Source organism: Triticum dicoccoides, chromosome 7B, assembly GCF_002162155.2.
Source record: "Triticum dicoccoides isolate Atlit2015 ecotype Zavitan chromosome 7B, WEW_v2.0, whole genome shotgun sequence".
Lineage (NCBI taxonomy): Eukaryota > Viridiplantae > Streptophyta > Magnoliopsida > Poales > Poaceae > Triticum > Triticum dicoccoides.
The window spans coordinates 446,971,800-446,988,233 of record NC_041393.1 but is presented as its reverse complement, the minus strand read 5'-3'; the positions used below and the strand labels follow the sequence as shown (position 1 = coordinate 446,988,233).

Below are 16,434 nucleotides of genomic sequence, written 5' to 3'. Positions count from 1 at the left end.
GACTCATCATCACAACATTTCTTTCTTCCATTTTGTCCAACAAAACAATGAAGCAACATCTATCATCCCTAGCTTGTGCCAAGGGACTACCGCTACGCATAACAACATATACATCAACTTCCCTTTTAAAAGTTTTGCCCAAAAAGCTGTACATTGAGTATCTCTTTTGTACAATTCTTCATTGAGGCTTACCTCTACAAACTAAGCACTCAACATCCATCCCCTCAGGTAAAAGGAAAACACTCGACTCACCACATGAGCTCCCCTCAACTCCACCAACAGGTAACAGCCATCGCAACCACATCATGACGCACGCCGCCCGACTTGTATAGTTTCCAGACCTGCCATATCAACAGAAATTTTAGTCAGACAGGGTAATTTTTCAGACAATATAGCACATACATGCAAAATCACCCATACCCATAAGCAGTCCAGCCATAAAAGGCGTGTGCAATGATCAGCTGGCAGCCTTGCAGCCAACCAGATTTTAAGCTAAATAAACTCTAGTCGACCAGTGATCAATTATGAAACTATATTTCAGGCTGAGAAACGAATTTTCAATTGCTGTAACCCTAAAATCAGCTAGTGCAGCCACCGAATTAAAAGAGACCAAACAAAGGACCTTGGATTAATGCCTTAAACACGAATAAGACAGCACCGGACATGTTCACACCATTCGTTCCCCAGACTACAGAAATCATACGCACACCAACCAAAGTACTCTTGAAGCTTCAACTAATCTCCCATGGATACATGTAACAAATTTGACCTAAAAAAGAGGATGTATATTTCCTTTTTGCATACATAAAACTGAAAGCAGCAATTCTAGTGTTCAAGAAGTTCAAAGGATCACTCAGAAACAAGTCAGTCAAAACATACTCAAATCAATCGCCCACAGACTACAGAACTATATTCAACAAATTAATACTCAAAACATAAAATATTGTCAGAGTTTAATAATCTTTCTGCGACTTGACATGTATAATTTGACAAATGAAGAAAAAGAATATCTATTTTTAATTTGCACATATAAACTAGAAGGAGCAACTGTGTACAGAATTTAGACAAATCTGTGTATCACTGGGATAATAGTACCCAGCACCCGCTACCAACTTCGTGGGAATAAAAAATACTATGAGAAAGTCAATATACATCATGGAAAAATAGAACAGCACAAAAATCAGATCTGAAGCATGAAGACACACACTACAGTTCCTAAATTTTATAACTCCCAGGATTCAGTCAATTTGTTGTCCTTTTTAACTACCCAGTACCAACTACCCGCTTCGTACGAATACAAAAATACTTGAAAGTCCACTGGAAAATAACCACAATATTAATTGGAAATAATGCTCATCACAGGAAATTTTCAGCAGGACAAAATCAGAAGATACATGGCAGAATTTCTAAAGTTTCATAATTCCCAGTTTCTCACTGATTTATATACTTCTAAAAGATCAGTTTTCCATGGTTATGAATCACATAAGAACACCAGGAACACATATTGCCACTTCAAAACTAAGAATCTACTCCCTCAGTCCCATAATATAAGAAAACATGTTCTTATATTATGGGACGGAGGGAGTACCTTGTATGCCTATTTTATTTCCATTAAACTACTTCTCTCAATGCAAGTTGTACTGTAAATTTGCACTGTTTACTTAGACTAGATAACTGAAGACCAACTTTATACAGGAGTTATAACTAGTGCATCTTTTTGGGAAACAAATACATATTTACTGTCCCTATGGGCACCACACATTCATTTCTTCAAGAGCAGGATGCACTATTTGAAATGTCTATGATGCAGTATATATCATACATGCACACAGAATTTGAAGGGCCAATATATCGGAAATATAGACTAGAAAATGAAAAAAGACAAGCATTGCATGGAAAGGTGCTTATTTAATATTGATGATAGCAAGACCTCCCGCAGTGGGTAGTATCGGAAGTTAGTATCATACATATGATACTACCTCCACAACGCATTGCATCATAGATTAGTATCTTAGATGACCTTATTTATTGCCATGCATGACATATAGTAGCATAGCATTTATTATGATATGGTGTCATGATATGATACTCAATCCTCTCTTTCTTCATTTAATTCTATGCCACCTCACCAAAAATGCTTATTTGGCATGCATGATACTAGCTATGATACTCCCACTGCAGGAGGTCTAAGGTGTGGACAAATTGGGCATATCTGTACTATACTGCATGCAATGCATCCATGGAACTATAAATAACAATTGAATGGCTCAAAATTTATCACAAACGCCCAATAGGGCACCAGATAATTTCCAGGAAATGAATACCAGCATACAGCAATATCAACAAATCTATGGAAACTCAAATGATGTCCGCATAAACCCATAGTTTTAGCCTTGTCTGCTAACACATAACTGGATAGGAGATATATAATTTTATCTAAAGAGCAAAGTCGCAGTGCATAGAGAACAAGAGTAAGCACAGTACTTTAGCTTTTTTGTTTTCACTTAGATTTGTCTACGTGAAATTTGATATGTGTTGCACAGTAGGCACAACAGTCCAAGTACAGCAAACAGCAGAAAGTGCCATAGATACCATCAGTATGCCCTTGTATATATAAGTTCCCAATATTTTACTATAAGAACTGATACTTATTTCTAACACGCCGTCTGAGCAAAATACATTAACCGCAGTTTGCACTCCTCAAAGAAACACACCAAAAGCAACATCTAAATGAACAAGAGAGTACTTGTCTCATGTAAAACATGCGCTTACACTAAGAGATTAGTCTGTTGGATGCTGCTGTCAAGACTAATTACAATGTAAAATGTCCATTCCAATTACTAACACCAGATCTCATCATTACTCCCCAGGCAAAAGTGCATCCTCATCGCAGAACAGGCTAACATAAGCACCTCTTGTTGAATCCCCATTTAAAATGGCTCCCAACGTCTCCAATTTCCCATGTCACAACCTGTATGTGAAGAACTGAGGAAGTCAACTCAACTGCAGTACTAGATAGATGGAAGTGTCGTAGACAACTAATCTAAAGATCCGTGAAGATAACAAAGAGACAAATAAGAAAAGTGATACAAAGTATCAACAGAGAGGAGATTACCGCAGAGTTAATTATACAGGTTCATCCAGAAGGCCTCCAGCAATTAAGTGCATGAATATCAGGCTTGGCTGGCAGCATGTGAGGAACAACATGGCCTGTCAAAAAAACAAGAATAGAAACAAAAGGATTTAAAAAAAGGAAAGATATAGCTTATATACATGAAATGATTATTTAACAAAATTCACAAGATTAGTTGACAAGGAGGCATCACAGCACAATGGGGTACATGGTATCTGGTTATCGATGGATCTTACTAAGCTTCATTAAGATTCATTTGAATGCACAAGCTATCAGAAGGAAAAAATAGTGACAATGTGAACTTTAAGAAGCCAAAAACCTGGATGTGGTGCTCCAGACGGCAAATGGTTAAGTACAGCATGTTGATGACTCATTTGATTCATTGAAGATCTGTCAATGTTCGACCTCGGATATCCTATCAGAAAAGTGAATCATTATCATCTCAAGTTTCTCAAATATAAGATACATAAACCAGGTTACAGGCAAACATACCATCCTGCATGAATGACCCATCTGAACAAGATAGTGATCTGCCACCTGGTAACCAAGTATTATGCTGGTCATCTGGACTGAAGTTACCAGATGTCATTCGCCACTGTTCTTCCGATGTATACTGGCTTTGACTATTTGGAAAGGGCTGTACACCATAAGAATTGCATGGAGGTGGTACAGATTGTTGGCCCATGGGGTTCATGTGTGTGTGATGATTGTGGGGGTGAACTGGTGGTGTTTGTGCCGACGGGAAAGCACTGAAAGCCCCTTGATGAAAAGATACACCAGGCTGAAACTGGTAATTACCATTAGAAGCTTGCTGTGGCAGAAAGATATTGTTGCTTCCATAATCCGGTGGCAATGATGGGGCATAATTAACTGGAGCTTGTGCATTCACTGGTCCAGCAGGCATAAAGTTTGGTGTATTTCCAACACCTTGAATTGATGAATTTCCTGTTAGTTGGTTACCCTGCATCCAAAAATCTTTATTATTAAACCAAGAACACAACAGGACCTGCTAAATAAAGTATGTTGAAAAAAATTACATTGGGAGGCCTAAAATATTCTGGCATGGCATGCTGATAACCCAGTGATGATGGAGATGACAGAACAGGTGGCGGGATTGAAGGATGAGGAGGTGGTGGAGCAGGCTGCGGAGGTGGCCCAGATGGCAGGGGTGGCGGTGGAGGTGGTGAAGATGGTGAAAGTGGTGGTGGCGGCGGAGGTGGTGTAGCAGGTGGCGGTGAAGGGGGCAAAGGAGGTGGGGGAGGCGGTGAATCCAATGGAAGAGGTGGAGGGCCCTCAGGTAAAGGCTGGGGAGGTAGTGAATCCAGTGGAAGAGGTGGAGGGCCCTCAGGTAGAGGGGGAAGCTCGTACTGATTAGTCAATGCCTCCTCTGAACCTGCTTCCTGCTTAGAATCATGCTCAATGAGGGCAGATCCCTCTATCTGTTGACTGTTTCTTGGTAAAACTGAAGCATCTTCCATTACAGCATCACTAGTTGCACTTTCTAGTACTGTCATGTGTTCCTCGACAGAGTTTGGAGCAATAATCTCTTCACTTTCTTGTATCCCACCCCTTCCAACTCGCAGTGAAATAACTGGCAACGACCCATCAATCCGAGGGAAATCCTCATCATTTACAAAGACATTTGATGATAATATTCCAGAGAACTCAATAGTTGTATTACTGCACAAACCACAAAAAAAACATATAACATATGTCAGCAATGAGTTGAATTAAGATGATACCACACATACGGCCACTAAAATCTCAAGGAACACCACTTCATAAGTTCCAGCACAGAGGTAGGTGAATAAAATCAGCTGGCGAACTTGGATTATCTGAACAAGATGAAGGTCCCTAGAGTACCTAAGGGCCTTATTGTGGTCAAAGCATGTGGCACTGACATTCTCATAAAATACTACAAGTACGATACAGATATGGTCGTACATGATTTTACAGAACAGCAACAAGGTAACTATAAAACATAGTTCCTCGATTTATGTCTTGAGCAGAACATGTATCTGCCTATGCGACACAGAGACTGCTGAGTTTACTAGCTTTCTTATAAAATGAAAAGTATCAGTGAAACGGATTCATGTGTCATGGATCTTGATAAGGGTCCAAAGACCAGGGGTAGGGTATTCACCTCATCTAACCATCACAGGGCCTAATCACCATCATGGTAGTGACACTCTGAAGCTTAGTTGACCTGTTGAGTCTTCGTTCAGTAATTAATACACATAGCCTTTATCTAGGCAAGTGACTTGATTCGCAAGCCAGATCACAACTAGACTCTTGACCAAACAAATAACTATATCTTCCTAAACTTAAAAGACCCAGCCAGGCCCAACATGGATATAACTTGATTTGCTCGACTCTTACTTCCTCTAACATAACCTATCCTATACCTCCACGTATGCCCATACAAGGCCGCGAGCATGCACACTTGTCAAGCCCACATCACTGCCGCTGTGGCTTGTGGTCTTGCAACACGGCTGTTGCACAGAACTCAAAGCCCATAACATCATGTCAACTGCACCGCCGCCCGCCTCCCCCAGCGGAGCCACGGCCGCCCGCACTGCCCCCTCAGTCACCTCTGCTGCACCACCTGCCTCGGTCACCCGCCACCGCCATCTGCCATCCACCACCCGTCTCCAAGCTCAACCATCGTGAGCTCCTGCACGGGCGCTGCGGGTGAAAAGTAAAGGAAAAACTATGACCCAATGATGGGTGGGTTCCACTGGCCATTATCTATGTAGACAAGAAAATAGGGTGGAGATATTGGTAGTCCGCTGGTGGAAGAGCACAAACAGTGATCTCGCATTATATAAGGACTCGCTCGCCCTATATTGGATGTAGTCTTCTGGAGATGCTCTGAAGTGGTTTATTAAGTGGTACTCATTATATAGATTTAAAATATTTGTTAAGAGACCCATCGTACAAACTTATAACTTTCAGCCACAAAATAAAACCAGTTATACTGAGTTTTATTAAACGGAAGTTATACCGTGTTACAAAGCTAGTACGTACCCCCTGCTCTCCGTTCTTTTTCTATTTTATGTTTTGACTTCTGTATCCAAAACCAAATGTGGCTTTGACCATTTTGCCTTCCCTTTATGTAACTTCCTATTCCTATTAGTATTATATTAAATTAAATAGAGCAATAACTTCCGATGACAAAGCTAGTACATAGTTCTGTACCTTCCCTTGAGAGTTTTAACCATATAATGGTGGCCTGGTGGTCAGGTTTAATTGTAACTTGTAACGATTCTAAAACATCAAACAAAAAAGGACAAAGGGAGTATATAAGTTATCAGATCACAAAATACCTGCCATATTCATCAACAAGCATGTCATCCATCTCCCTAATAGGGTCATCAACAGAACGCTCAGCTCGGGACGGTCGCCTGAGCAGGAAACCAGCGTGTGTGTTATCATTTGGCACCTCTATGTCATTCATGTATTTTCGCAGTACATTTTCTGGCATAATCTTTCTCTCTAGCCACAATCTTAAAACCTACAAAGCAAATGGATAGAAATGAAAATCGTCTGTGGAAATAACAACTCAAAAATTAGAATTAAAGTTGGTACTTTGAGGCACTGGCGTCGGTTTTCACGAGCACCAGCTACAGGTGGAGCAGCAGCACTCAAAAGACGAGGTAATGCAGCTTGAACAGTGGGAACATATGAAGCCCCAGCAACGCCTAAGCATTCAGAAATCAGGTAATTAAATCTTGGGCTTAAGGAAACGCATAGTTCTGTGAACTGGTGCAACATAATACAAAGAGAACTTACCTTTCTGAGAGTGAGAACACTGTGTTATGGAGTCTAACAGAAAAAGGAGATCAACCTTGCGATGTAAATTGGGCTCATTCTCGATTTTCCTTATGAGAAGCTCAACAATCTGATGACAAATAATGAATTAATTAATAAGGGTACTTTGCTTCTGATGAAAAGGCAATGCTGATGGCATGTGGATTAATGAATGTACATGATCGAAAAATGTGTGTGTCTATGAATGCATGTGTGTGTGGGTGTGCAGGGGGTACCTCTTCAGCAATGCCATGTTTCGAGCACTCGATTGCATGACGTGTAGCACGACCTATACTATCCTTTGTCCTCGACAGAGTCTCTATCATTCCCTCCAGGGCATCACGTGCAATTGCTGCATCAGTACCACCACCCAGTGAACCGCTGGATTGCTTAGGTTTTGGACTCTTTTCATGTTCATGGTCAGTTTCTGCTGGCTTTTTCAGATCAACTCGATGACCAGGTTCACAGATGGAATCTTGAGATTGCATGATGTCACCCTCTGAAATAGCATTTCTTGATGCAGACGGAATGTGAAAGACAGGACTAGGACTTAGTCCAGGCAAGCCATACGCTGCGGAAGCAAGAACAGCATTATCTGCAGAAGAGCCATCAGAATTTCCTTGACCAGAAGCAAGATGGTTTCTCTTTGCTTGAGCAGCTGCAATAAGACGCTTAATTGACTTGTCAGAGTCAGCATTAGACTCAGCAAAATCTGCTTTATCAACAAAATTTGATCTGCATAAGAGGAAATTGCAACATCAACAAAGTGCATAGCTAAACATGTATAAACGTAGACAAACAAAACATAAGAAAGAAACTTAGCAAATTCAAAGCAGTATACCTGTCCTCTTTAGAGTGATCCAGCTTCCCGCTTCGTTCATCTGACAAAGTGGCACTTAACTTATTCTCGGCAGTCATAGCTATCTGTGTGCTGGGCTTAGCTTTAACCTTGGCATTTTCTGATTTAGACAGAAGTACATTCTTTTCTAAGGTAGCATGGCTTTGAGAGTGGGAGTTCCCAGATGTCTGCTGCACTACTTTAGAAGAACAACCTTGCGGTTTCTTCACTTCAGATGATCCTGGATTTTTTAATTGGTCGGAGGATTTGCGATCTGCCGGGTTAATCTTGTTACCCAAAGCAGAAGAAGTGTCAACTGAGATAGTGGCCGATTTTCGCCCAGTCATTTGTGGTCTAGCGTGCACTTTACCTTGACTTGGTGAATAAATTGGCTCATGCTTCACAGGTGACCTCCCAACACTTCTGGGTTTCTCTTCTCTTGCCAAACCAGATTTTTTTGCAGAAACATTGCCAACTTGTGATGAAGGAATCCCCCGAATACCTGTCTGATGGGTCTTGTCTGTTGGGGTTACATGAGTGGAGATTGATTTGGCCACAGTTTTATGAGGTGGGGTACGTTGTTCTTCCTCCTCATCATCATCGAAACGACATGCTCTTCTCCTGGGTTGTGCCAATGGCCTACCAACACGTGGGCCATCCTCCCTCATGCTGGAGCCCTTCTTAGCAGTATCAAAACCAGTTAACTTGGTTGCAGAACCAGGTGCCTGTTCCATTCGCTCAGAATGCGGCCTTGGTAGGGGTGATACAACTACACCTGATTTCCGTGTCCTACCATCAGTGGTTACAGTCTCGGGAAATGTGTTGTTTCTGGCTCCCACGGAAGTGGATTTCTCATTTTTCACAGAATTATCCTTTCCATTATCAACAGGTAACCTAAGTTCACTCTTTGCCCCTGTCTTAACTGTTTCATTGGCTCTGTCTACTAGTTTTGGCCTCTTTGCCGGACGCATATCAGTGCTACCCTCCGGCTTGCGCTGACCACTACCAGGTAGAGATTTCTTATTGGAAGACAAGACAACAGGTGATTTTACAGTCAACTGCTTGTTAGGCTTGTCAAGCATTACTTTGTCAGGGCACCTTCTCTGTGATTTGTCCATAAGTGATTGTTTCATCGGTTTCAGCTTTTTAAATCCTCCGCTCTCTTTGTCAGCACTATTGGTTGGTACAGTACCAGGTAGAGCCTCAGGAGTAGTCCTCCCAGAAATACCAGTGCCATCGACATGCTTGTTTTCCTCCCTGTCAGCAGTCTTCAACTGCATCTTGGGTTTTTCTTTCTTTGGCACTTCAAGGGCACAAACTATCTCTACAGTAGGGTCCAAAAGCATACCTTCAGTTGGATGGCCCTCTTTCCCAACTTTCTGGTCTTCAGTCTCTCTTCCTGAGAACAGAGAGGTTGGTGAGCGTGCTTGTTCAAGGTGCATGTTGATAGCTGACTTCGATGTGACAGGCTTCTTTTTCTTGGGATGGTCAGAATTCTTTTCTACAGATTTTTTCCTATTAGTAACTGTTGGAAAAGTATCCTTTCTGTCATGACCACCATCTTTCACGTTCTCCTCAGTTCCTGAACCGTGCCTTAAATTATTCAAGTTGTCCACAGAACTATCAACTTCCATTTGTTCAAGGTGCATGTTGGTAGCTGACTTCGATGTGACAGGCTTCTTTTTCTTGGGATGGTCAGAATCCTTTTCTACAGGTTTTTTCCTATTAATAACTGCTGGAACAATATCCTTTCTGTCATGACCACCATCTTTCACATTCTCCTCGGTTCCTGAACCGTGCCTTAAAGTATTCAAGTTGTCCACAGAACTATCAACTTCCATTTGATCCACTCTTGGAGTCTCACCATTATCAGGTGGCTTTACAAGGGATTCTGTAGGTTTTTCACTCATATCAAGAGTTCGATCAGGCAACACATCATTGGCAGTTTCAGATGATTTTGGCAGCTCGTCATAGGCCTTGCATATCTCCACCAAGGCTTCTTCAAGACCTTTCGCATGTCTTTTCGGAAATCTTTTCTCTCGAGCTTGATTTACCAAGTCATTCTTCACCTCTTCTGTAAATAGCTGGAGATCTTGCAAGCTTACAAAAGCACTGTCGGAGATATTCATTCATTAGTAATCAAGTAATTCTTTTACTTTAGCCTTTAAAGAGTTGTCACGATAAGCTCAAAATAGCAAAGAAAACACAGGCATGGAAGACAGCAAGGGTAACAAATCAATATTGTATCTAGACAAAAATGGTGACACGGTTTTAAAGCAATTAGAAATAATCCGTGTAGAGAGTACCTTATAAGCTAAAGCAACCGAGTGAATCAATCAAGTGGAGTAATTTAGTTGCTCTATTAACACCAAAGTAATTTAAAGAGGTCTAAAGATCATTACCTACCACAATTTATTGAGAATAACATGCTCAACAATATGTAGGTCAGTTTGCTGCACAGGCTCAAGTTACAACAGAATTAATAACATTCCCATTCTTGCTATTTGGAAGAAAATGAAAGGCTGTAGGAGAGGTTAAGAGTATTTACGAATAATTGAAAACTAGAAATAGAGTGAGAATTTCATAATAAATCAACTAAAAGTGAAAGTGCTGCTTTCATCTTTCAGACTCGGTCTATGAAGAACTGTACCTCCTAGACTGACCTTGCACAGCAATGTGTAACCTTAGATCATTTCACAAGACTTAAACTTATACACCAAAGGGATTTTTAGTATAGATATAGGAATCTTCTATTCCTAAATAGGTACAGCCCACTACCTATTTTTTCCAGCCAGGCAACCATGCCACATAAGCAAGTCATGCATGCAAGTCATCTTCTATACTATTCCTATAAATAGCTACAACCCACTACCTATTTTGTCAAGATATGCAACCATGCCACATAAGCTAGTCGTGCATGCAAGTCATAAATTGCAGTTTTTTGCATTACTCTATACGTGCAGCGCTATCAGATCAACTCATGCATGTTAGTCATAATAAGTTAATTTTTCCATTAGATTTTATGTTGACAATATATGTTTTGGGAAATTGCAGCATACCTATGTAGTTCACCCTGCTCATTTTGTTAAAAACGGCATTCTTTTAACTGTAATTTATTTTTATTAGGAAGGAGGGGATGCGGACAATGTGTGGATGAAGATGGCGACTTGCATTCGTAAGGTGGCCTCAGAGGAGTTTGGAGTGTCCAGGGGAAGGAGAAGCGAAGATAAGGATACCTGGTGGTGGAATGATGATGTCCAGAAGGCGATTAAAGAGAAGAAAGATTGCTTCAGACGCCTATACCTGGATAGGAGTGCACACAACATAGAGAAGTACAAGATGGCGAATAAGGCCGCAAAGCGAGCTGTTGGTGAAGCAAGGGGTCGGGCGTATGAGGACCTCTACCGGACCTCTACCAACGGTTAGGCACGAAGGAAGGCGAAAGGGACATCTATAAGATGGCCAAGATCCGAGAGAGGAAGACGAGGGATATTGGCCAAGTCAAATGCATCAAGGACAGAGCAGGCCAACTCTTGGTGAAGGATGAGGAGATTAAGCATAGATGGCGGGAGTATTTCGACAAGCTGTTCAATGGGGAGAACGAAAGCTCTACCATTGAACTAGACGACTCTTTTGATGAGACCAGCATGCGTTTTGTGCGTCGAATCCAGGAGTCTGAGGTCAAGGAGGCTTTAAAAAGGATGAAGGGAGGCAAGGCGATGGGCCCGGATTGTATCCCCATTGAGGTGTGGAAAGGTCTCGGGGACATAGCGATAGTATGGCTAACCAAGCTTTTCAACCTCATTTTTCGGGCAAACAAGATGCCAGAAGAATGGAGACGGAGTATATTAGTACCAATCTTCAAGAACAAGGGGGATGTCGTTGTACTAATTACCGTGGAATTAAGCTGATGAGCCATACAATGAAGCTATGGGAGAGAGTCATTGAGCACCGCTTAAGAAGAATGACAAGCGTGACCAAAAACCAGTTTGGTTTCATGCCTGGGAGGTCGACCATGGAAGCCATTTTCTTGGTACGACAGCTTATGGAGAGATATAGGGAGCAAAAGAAGGACTTGCATATGGTGTTCATTGACTTGGAGAAGGCCTATGATAAGATACCGCGGAATGTCATGTGGTGGGCCTTGGAGAAACACAAAGTCCCAGCAAAGTACATTACCCTCATCAAGGACATGTACGATAATGTTGTGACAAGTGTTCGAACAAGTGATGTCGACACTGATGACTTCCCGATTAAGATAGGACTGCATCAGGGGTCAGCTTTGAGCCCTTATCTTTTTGCATTGGTGATGGAAGAGGTCACAAGGGATATACAAGGAGATATCCCATGGTGTATGCTCTTTGCGGATGATGTGGTGCTAGTTGACGATAGTCGGGCGGGGGTAAATAGGAAGTTGGAGTTATGGAGACAAACCTTGGAATCGAAAGGGTTTAGGCTTAGTAGGACTAAAACCGAGTACATGATGTGCGGTTTCAGTACTACTAGGTGTGAGGAGGAGGAAGTTAGCCTTGATGGTCAGGTGGTACCTCAGAAGGACACCTTTCGGTATTTGGGGTCAATGCTGCAGGAGGATGGGGGTATTGATGAAGATGTGAACCATCGGATCAAAGCCGGATGGATGAAGTGGCGCCAAGCTTCTGGCATTCTCTGTGACAAGAGAGTGCCACAAAAGCTAAAAGGCAAGTTCTACAGGACGGCGGTTCGACCCGCAATGTTGTATGGCGCTGAGTGTTGGCCGACTAAAAGGCGACATGTTCAACAGTTAGGTGTGGCGGAGATGCGTATGTTGAGATGGATGTGTGGCCACACGAGGAAGGATCGAGTCCGGAATGATGATATACGAGATAGAGTTGGGGTAGCACCAATTGAAGAGAAGCTTGTCCAACATCGTCTGAGATGGTTTGGGCATATCCAGCGCAGGCCTCCAGAAGCTCCAGTGCATAGCGGATGGCTAAAGCGTGCGAAGAATGTCAAGAGGGCGGGGTAGACCGAATTTGACATGGGAGGAGTCCGTTAAGAGAGACCTGAAGGATTGGGGTATCACCGAAGAGCTAGCTATGGACAGGGGTGCATGGAGGCTTGCTATCCATGTGCCAGAGCCATGAGTTGGTTGCGAGATCTTATGGGTTTCACCTCTAGCCTACCCCAACTTGCTTGGGACTAAAGGCTTTGTTGTTGTTGTTGTTGATATGCTTCGTGTTTTTATTTTTTTAAGCTTAATTTACTTCCATTAGTTTTAGATGATTTTGCAGCGACTATTTATGCATTTCTTTTAGGAAGGTTCCCGCAGCAACATGCGGGGCATCATATACTCCTTCCGTTCCTAAATATTTGTCTTTTTAGAGATTTCAATGGACTATCACATACAGATGTATATAGACATATTTTAGAGTGTAGATTCACTCATTTTGCTCCGTATGTAGTCACTTGTTGAAATGTCTAGAAAGACAAATATTGAGGAACAGAGGGAGTAGCATATGGCAATCTACCCACCCAAGCCGAAAATCAGATTAAGTAAAGCTCAGGTAAAATAAAATAGATGATTTTGCAGCGACTATTTATGCATTTCTTTTAGCAAGGTTCCCGCAGCAACGCGCGGGGCATCATCTAGCATATAGTAATCTACCCACCCAAGCCGAAAGTCAGATTAAGTAAAGCTCAGGTAAAATAAAATAGGCAGAATTAAAAACTGCGAACTCTGCTGTACAAGCATTTATTTAAATCAGAATCAAATGATCGCTCTGTCCTATTTTTTCCCTAGTACACATGTAAAATCCATCTTCTCAACAATAAGAAATGTGTTGTCACTATAGGAGACAGAGTAGTAATGTTCCCAAAGCAAAAAATACGTAACTACTTACCCACACATGGCATACCTTAATGGATGAACTTAGCGGAATTTGAGGCAATAAATTGGGTATGAATAACTACAAAAGAGTTTTAGTGTCTCCTGCACATGATCTCGGCTGTGCCATAAATGTAAAGAATACAAACACAAAAAGGCAAGTATGAAGTGGCGCATTCATCAAGAGCGTGGCGACGCGTGGCATTCATGTATCCAATAAATCATCCGTGGTAGAATTGGCAGTTAGAATACCGTTAAACATGGCGACAAAAGGAGCTAGTAACTAACGAGCACGAGGACGGCCTTACATCTATTATACAATAAATCATCCACGGTAGAATTGGCAGTTAGAATACCATTAAACATGGCGACAAAAGGAGCTAGTAACTAATGAGCACGAGGACATTCTTAAATCTCTTATCCGATAAATCATCCACGGTAGAATTGGCAGTTAGAATACCGTTAAACATGGCGACAAAAGGAGCTAGTAAGTAATGAGCATGAGGATGGTCTTACATCTCTTTGGTGCCAAAGAAGAGGACAAAGAACTTGCGCGGAGTGGGCTCCTGATTCCAATCCTCCGGCCTGCTCACCTGCATAGATAAGAAGCATTAACCTCCAAGGCTGAAGCACACGGTCAGTATCCTAGACATATCAAGATTCAGGCAGACAGAGATGTGGCCAAGAAAGATGCAGAAAGGGAGGGAACTGGCTCGCTATGGGGGAAGAAAACCCTAGGTAGCAGGCAGGGGAGGAGTGTAGGCTGGACCTTGGCTGGCCAGAAAGGGTAGCCCTTGACCTTGGCGAGGACGAGGTCCCCGAGCTGCGGGTCTCTGTTCCATTTGGTGCCCTTGGCGCCCCGCTTTGAGGCGGGAGCCATTGGGCGGCGAGGCCCTAGGCGCCCTTCTTCCCCAGCGTCCGCCCGCACCCCGTTGAAGAGGAGGGGGCCAACGGGGGAACCCTAACCGGCGAGGGCGAGGGCGAGGGGAACCCTAGCAGCTCGCAGTGCGGCACGAAAGGAGACCCTAGTCGAAAGGAAGGGGGAGGGTAGCGGCGGCGGCCGTGAGGGTTCCTACAGCGGTGGGGGGAACGCGATGGCGGCGGCGGCGGCGATCGAATCCGTGCGGTGGTGGAGTGGATTACTGGGTTGCAACTGCGATTCGGAATCCTCCTCCCCTCCTCGCAATTTTCTCCCCTCTGCTCAATGTGATGTGAATAACCAGACGATGTGAATAACCAGGAGGAGGAAAAATCTCTCCTTTTTCTTCCGCCTGGACCTCGTGGACGGGGAGAGGTGTCACGCTGGCGACCAGCCGCGCGATCTGGATCGGACGGCGGCGATAGGTTGTTGATGCGGCGCCGTTCGGTTTGGAGAACACCTGGGGTTTCCTTGTCACTTCCGGTACTCATTTATGACGCTGGTGATGCAAATACTATCTCTACCAGCTCAGCATTTTGCGTTTCTTTCTCCTTTTGTTTTCTTCTCCTTTCCTTTTGGGCTAAGCACATGAACATAGACACTTTTGCCACAAGATGTCAACCTTACCTACTGTCTTGCATCGAAGAAAAAAAACATGAAGATACAATTCGCCAACCAAAGTTGCAAATGCTAATCAAAACATATGGCTTTGGATCTAGAACCAAGGTTGCAAGAGTTCGAATTACCTCTGTCCCTCGCCAAAGCTGACGTTGATTTTGCTCATGGCCTTCATCTTGCTTTACCATTCCACGAAGCACCAGCCATTGATAGGGATGAGCCGTAGTATACAAGTAGGAGACGGGGATGTTTGGAGAGGTCAGATGCAACAAGAACGACAACTCCAATAGGAAATACAGATGCTAGAGACGGAGGGGGCGGTTAGGTGTGCCACTAGCTACGCCAGATGAATGACGAGATCGGCTAGTGAGGTTGCGCCCCCAAATCAGTCGCCATGGTTGGGACCTGACGAAGAGCGACGGGTTGCGGGGGGGACGAGAGAGGGGGATTGAGTTGATTAATACGCGAGGGCTTTTTTTTCTCTAGTGGTATCTTAACTTATATAGCCTCATCGATATATCTTGCTAACGTCACTCGACCAAAAGTGAATCGCACCGAAAACCGCGGTAGGCGCATATTGTTTTACGGAATACCCAAGCCCCTCTCGGTTGGTGGACCCTTTGAATTGTTAAAATGCCGTCAAAGATTTTAAATAGTCAACATGACGTTGGTTTGGCCAAAAAAATCAGAAAATGATACTTCGACACGATGAGATGTCAAGTCAAAATGACTCTCATGCTCTTTGAGGCAAGAAGAAAAATCTATTGGAAGGCGTTTAGTTTTTTTTTGTGTATAGCATTTGAATGTGGATGTTGCACAACCAACACATTACCCTTAAAAAGGATGCTGGAGTACCCGCCTCTTGGGAAGGGCTTAGCGGGCGAGAGTGCCCTCTATGTGCTCCGTTCCCAGATGACGTGCTACGGGGGACCCTCGGGGCTCTCCGTGCCATCCCATCTACACGACGGTGCACCCCCGGGCAACCCACCTTGGCGGTCCATAGCAGGTGGACCACGGGCGCGCCCGGGGCCATCATCATGGGGCTCCTTCAGCCGCGAACGCGATAGCCCTCCCGCGCATTGCCCCGCGCACAATGGCATGGTCGAACCCGCTTGTCGACATCCTTCGCCTCTTACAGGCGGGTCCGGTTGCGGTAGGCGGGACGTGCGTTGATGGTGTCATACACCATGGGTGGCTCACCCAAGGGAGCCCAGCCTCGGACTTGACCAAGGGCCCATGAGGCCCGGGGC

General features: G+C 43.5%; 1 protein-coding gene across 5 annotated transcripts; it reads right to left on the bottom strand.

Annotated features, from left to right (window-relative positions):
• Positions 1 to 15,616, bottom strand: LOC119337152 (ENHANCER OF AG-4 protein 2-like). 5 transcript variants are annotated; one of them, XR_005163050.1, is made up of 13 exons: positions 15,313 to 15,616; positions 14,164 to 14,240; positions 7,785 to 9,893; positions 7,180 to 7,678; positions 6,926 to 7,034; positions 6,722 to 6,834; positions 6,460 to 6,647; positions 4,171 to 4,813; positions 3,626 to 4,094; positions 3,453 to 3,548; positions 3,116 to 3,210; positions 2,773 to 2,971; positions 1 to 341 (listed from the first exon to the last, which is right to left on the bottom strand). XR_005163050.1 is itself a non-coding variant. In XM_037609263.1 (12 exons), exons 1-11 carry the CDS (start codon positions 14,525 to 14,527, stop codon positions 3,137 to 3,139), a joined length of 4,488 nt encoding a protein of 1,495 aa, XP_037465160.1. In that variant the 5' UTR covers positions 14,528 to 14,878; the 3' UTR covers positions 2,615 to 2,971; positions 3,116 to 3,136. The 5 variants fall into 5 exon arrangements, 1 of the variants encoding a protein (XP_037465160.1); XR_005163048.1 differs by lacking the exon at positions 15,313 to 15,616 and adding an exon at positions 14,417 to 14,878; XR_005163049.1 differs by lacking the exon at positions 15,313 to 15,616 and adding an exon at positions 14,417 to 14,878 and having other exon boundaries at positions 2,913 to 2,971.
• Between the last annotated feature and the right edge of the window lie 818 nt (positions 15,617 to 16,434).

Excerpts from the sequence above, each read along its gene's own strand:
- LOC119337152 (XM_037609263.1), bottom strand. The coding sequence starts at position 14,527 with ATGGCTCCCGCCTCAAAGCGGGGCGCCAAGGGCACCAAATGGAACAGA. Across the intron at positions 7,679-7,784 it reads GATCACTCTAAAGAGGACAG|ATCAAATTTTGTTGATAAAG; the intron begins GTATACTGCTTT and ends CCTCTTATGCAG. Across the intron at positions 4,814-6,459 it reads CTTGTTGATGAATATGGCAG|TAATACAACTATTGAGTTCT; the intron begins GTATTTTGTGAT and ends TGGTTTGTGCAG.